Raw genomic sequence first — 3678 nt, forward strand, 5'->3', positions numbered from 1 at the left:
TATTTCTAGGAGACAGAGAGAGAGACAGCATGAACAGGGAAGGGTCAGAGAGACAGGGAGACACAGACTCTGAAACAGGCTCCAGGCTCTGAGCTGGCAGTCAGCACAGAGCCCGACGCAGGGCTCGAACCCACGAACCACGAGATCATGACCTAAGCGAAAGTCGGAGGCTCAACCGACTAAGCCACCCAGGTGCCCCAAGGACAACTTTTGAAATAGACAAAAGTCTGATAGTTTATGTTTTATTGTTAAGTAAATTCAAAGTTACAGAACATTAGTATGAATAATAGTCAAATAATAATTAATATGAATATAAATAATATACAATAAACAATATACGTTTTGCCTAGATTGTCCTATTAACATTTTACCACATTTGGCTTAGCACCTCTGTCTCCTCTCTCTCATCAGTTCCAAATATTATGATCTTTGTCTCTAAATGTTTTATTATATATTTCATAAGAATATGGGCATTTTTCCACAGTATCACAGTGCAGTTATCAACTTGAGAAAAATGTAACATGTATACAATACCATTGTACCGCAAGTATTTTGAATGCAGAACTGTAAAAATGAAGAGCTTTTTGGTACAAGGGAAAAAATCCTGTGAAAGGGATAAATAGGTGATGATAAATCATAATATAAGAATCTGAGGTACGACATTGCCATAGGATCCTACAGTTTTAATTTGTAGAGTACAGGAAAAGCATTAGTACAAATATTTCCTATGTTATAGTTTCCTGAAAGACAAATCCCACATTCAACATTTTTCTTAGTGCCCTTGTGACATCCTTATTCCTAAGACTATAAATTAAAGGGTTTAGAACAGGAGTAAATATGGTATAAAAGACAGATACAACCATGTCCTTCTCCGGGGTGTGGTAGGAATTGGGGAGCATATAGGTATACACAGCAGCCCCATAGAAGAGGATGACCACAGCCATGTGGGAAGAACAAGTGGCAAAGGCCTTCTTTCGTCCCTCTGCTGAGTTCATCCTGTGGATGGTGAAGAGGATGAAAGAATAGGAACTTGAAATGATTGTCACAGGAATAAGGAGCATGAGAACACAACACAAGTACATGAGTGTCTCATAGAGGGAAGTGTCTGAGCAGGAAAGCTTCATTACAGCAGGGACCTCACAGAAGAAATGATGGATCTCCCGGGATCTGCAGAAGGGGAAGGTCATGGTGACAGGAGTGAGCATGAATCCATCCACAGATCCCAGCAACCAGCAGGAAGATACCAAGATGAGACACACCCTATGGTTCATGAGGATAGTATAACGGAGTGGATGGCAGATGGCCACATAGCGGTCATAGGCCATGGCAGCTAGAAGGAAAAATTCTGAACCTACCAGTGTCAAATAGAGAAACATCTGCATCCCACATTCGGAAGCTGAGATCTTATTCACACCCATGACCTGATCTATGAGCATCTTGGGCACAGTGACAGAAATGTACATCACATCCATGAGAGACAACTGAGTGATAAAAAAGTACATGGGGTTATGAAGGTGAGCATCACAGTGTATCAAAAGGATTAGCATGGTGTTTCCAGACAAGGCCATCAGGAAAACCACAAAAATGACTACACAAAGCAGAGCTGGGTGTTTGGATTGACTGAAGAGTCCCACCAGGTCAAAATCTGATCGTCCAGTATGGTTGGCCACCCAGGTGGTGTTCTCCATTGGATTTCACCTAGATAGCCAAGGATAAAAATGGTATTAATAGATCGTTCATGTGATATCATTACCTGAAATAAATGTTTAAGTAAGTTTGTGTGTGTGTGTGTATGTGTGTAAGTATGTTTGTACATGACAAGCCAGTGTGTTACTAAGGGGAAGACCCAAGGACTTGGAAGTTTTAGGATGAAAATTACCTATAATTGAACAAGTTTACTGAAATCTAGGAATTAAGATCTGTAAATCAAAACTATTGGTATCTTATAATTCCACTATTGGGTATCCATTTTCCCAAGAAAACAAAAACACTCATTCAAAAAGATATGTGCATCTCTATGTTTATTTTAGTTTTTCTAAAATTTTCACATGAACTTTATATTTTCAAGTTTTAATTTAAATTCCAGTTGATTAACATGCAGTGTAATATTAGTTTCAGATGTACAATACGGTGATTTAACTTTCATATACCATTCCATGCTCATCACAGTGTACAAGAAATCTTTCTGATCTTCACTTTTGTTTATTGAAATGTTTTGATTACTGATTCAATGTCTTTATTAGTAATCATTCTGTTAAAACATTCTATTTCTTTTTTTAAGTTGTTTACATTTCAATCCAAGTTAGTTAACATATAGTGTGTTAATAATTTTAGGAATACAATTTAGTAATTCCTCACTTATATTTAGCACTCAGTGCTCATCCCAACAAATTTCAGTCAGTTAACATGCATTGTAATATTAGTTTTGGTGCACAATGTAGTGATTTCACACTTCCACACAACACATGGTGCATATTATAACAAGAGCATTCCTTAATCCCTATCACCAATTAAACCATTCCCCCCCCCCACCGCTCTTCTTGTATATCCACTCCTATGCTTATTGCAGCATTATTTACAGTAGCCAAGATATATAGACAACTTAAATGTCCATTGATAGATTAATGGACACAGAGGGAGCAATGTGTGTGTGTCTGTATGTGTCTGTGTGTATGTGTGTCTGTGTGTATACATATATATACACAGTGGAATATATCCAACCATAGAATCCATATAGTGTGCCCTTTGTGACAACATGAATGAGCTTAGATGGTATCATGCTAAGTGAAGTAAGTCAGACTGAGAAAGACAAATACATGACTTCCCTCCCATATGTGAAATGTAAAAACACAAATGAATGAACAAACCAAAAGCAAAAGCAGACCTATAAATACAAAGAAGTATTTGATTGTCGCCAGAGAAGAAGTTGGTAGAGCATGACAAAACGGGTGAAGAAGAATTCCAATTATGGAATAAATAAGCCACAGGAAAGATGGTATAGTATAAGGAATATAATCAAGGAGATTATATTTTTCTTTTATTTTTGTACTTTTTTCTTCATCATTTTTTATTTATTTTATCATTTTTAAAATTTAGTATAGTTGGCAATGTTGCCTTAGTTTTGAGTGTACAATTTAAGGATTTAAAAAGTTTATATATTATGCTACCTTCACCACAAATATAGTTATCATCTGTCCCATTACATTGCTGTTACAACATCATTTACTGTATTCCGTATGCTGTTCTTTTTACCCCATGACTTATTATTCTATAATTGAGGGTCCATACATCCATCTCCCCTTCACTCACTTTTCCTTGTCTTCATCACCCTGATACTGTGTGGTGATAGATGGTAGCTACACTTTTTGTGAGCATCACATAACTTTTATTCTGGTTTAATCACTATGTTGTACACCTGAAACTAATGGAACATTATGGGTCAAGTATATGCAAATAAAAAATTAAAGTATATTGGTCACTTATAATAAGATTTCCACCGTTCAAACTTTTGAGATTTCCTGATCAGTGTTGTTTATCAATGACTATAGAAATCTGTAGAATAGCTGCCCTGCATAAAAACAAAAAGAGAATCAATGAAAAAAGAATAAAACCCCTTATTTCTTTTTTTATTTATTTTATTATTATTATTATTTTTTTTAGAGAGAGATAAAACACAAA

At 36.0% G+C, this 3678-nt stretch overlaps 1 protein-coding gene across 1 annotated transcript; it reads right to left on the reverse strand.

Moving 5' to 3' along the window:
- Positions 1-725: 725 nt before the first annotated feature.
- On the reverse strand, positions 726-1688 carry LOC144231303 (olfactory receptor 2T29). Its single transcript, XM_077763746.1, has one exon. The coding sequence runs from the start codon at positions 1686-1688 to the stop codon at positions 726-728; it is 963 nt and encodes a 320-aa protein (XP_077619872.1).
- Between the last annotated feature and the right edge of the window lie 1990 nt (positions 1689-3678).

This window comes from Crocuta crocuta, unplaced genomic scaffold, assembly GCF_008692635.1.
Source record: "Crocuta crocuta isolate KB4526 unplaced genomic scaffold, BGI_CrCroc_1.0 scaffold513, whole genome shotgun sequence".
Taxonomy (NCBI): domain Eukaryota; kingdom Metazoa; phylum Chordata; class Mammalia; order Carnivora; family Hyaenidae; genus Crocuta; species Crocuta crocuta.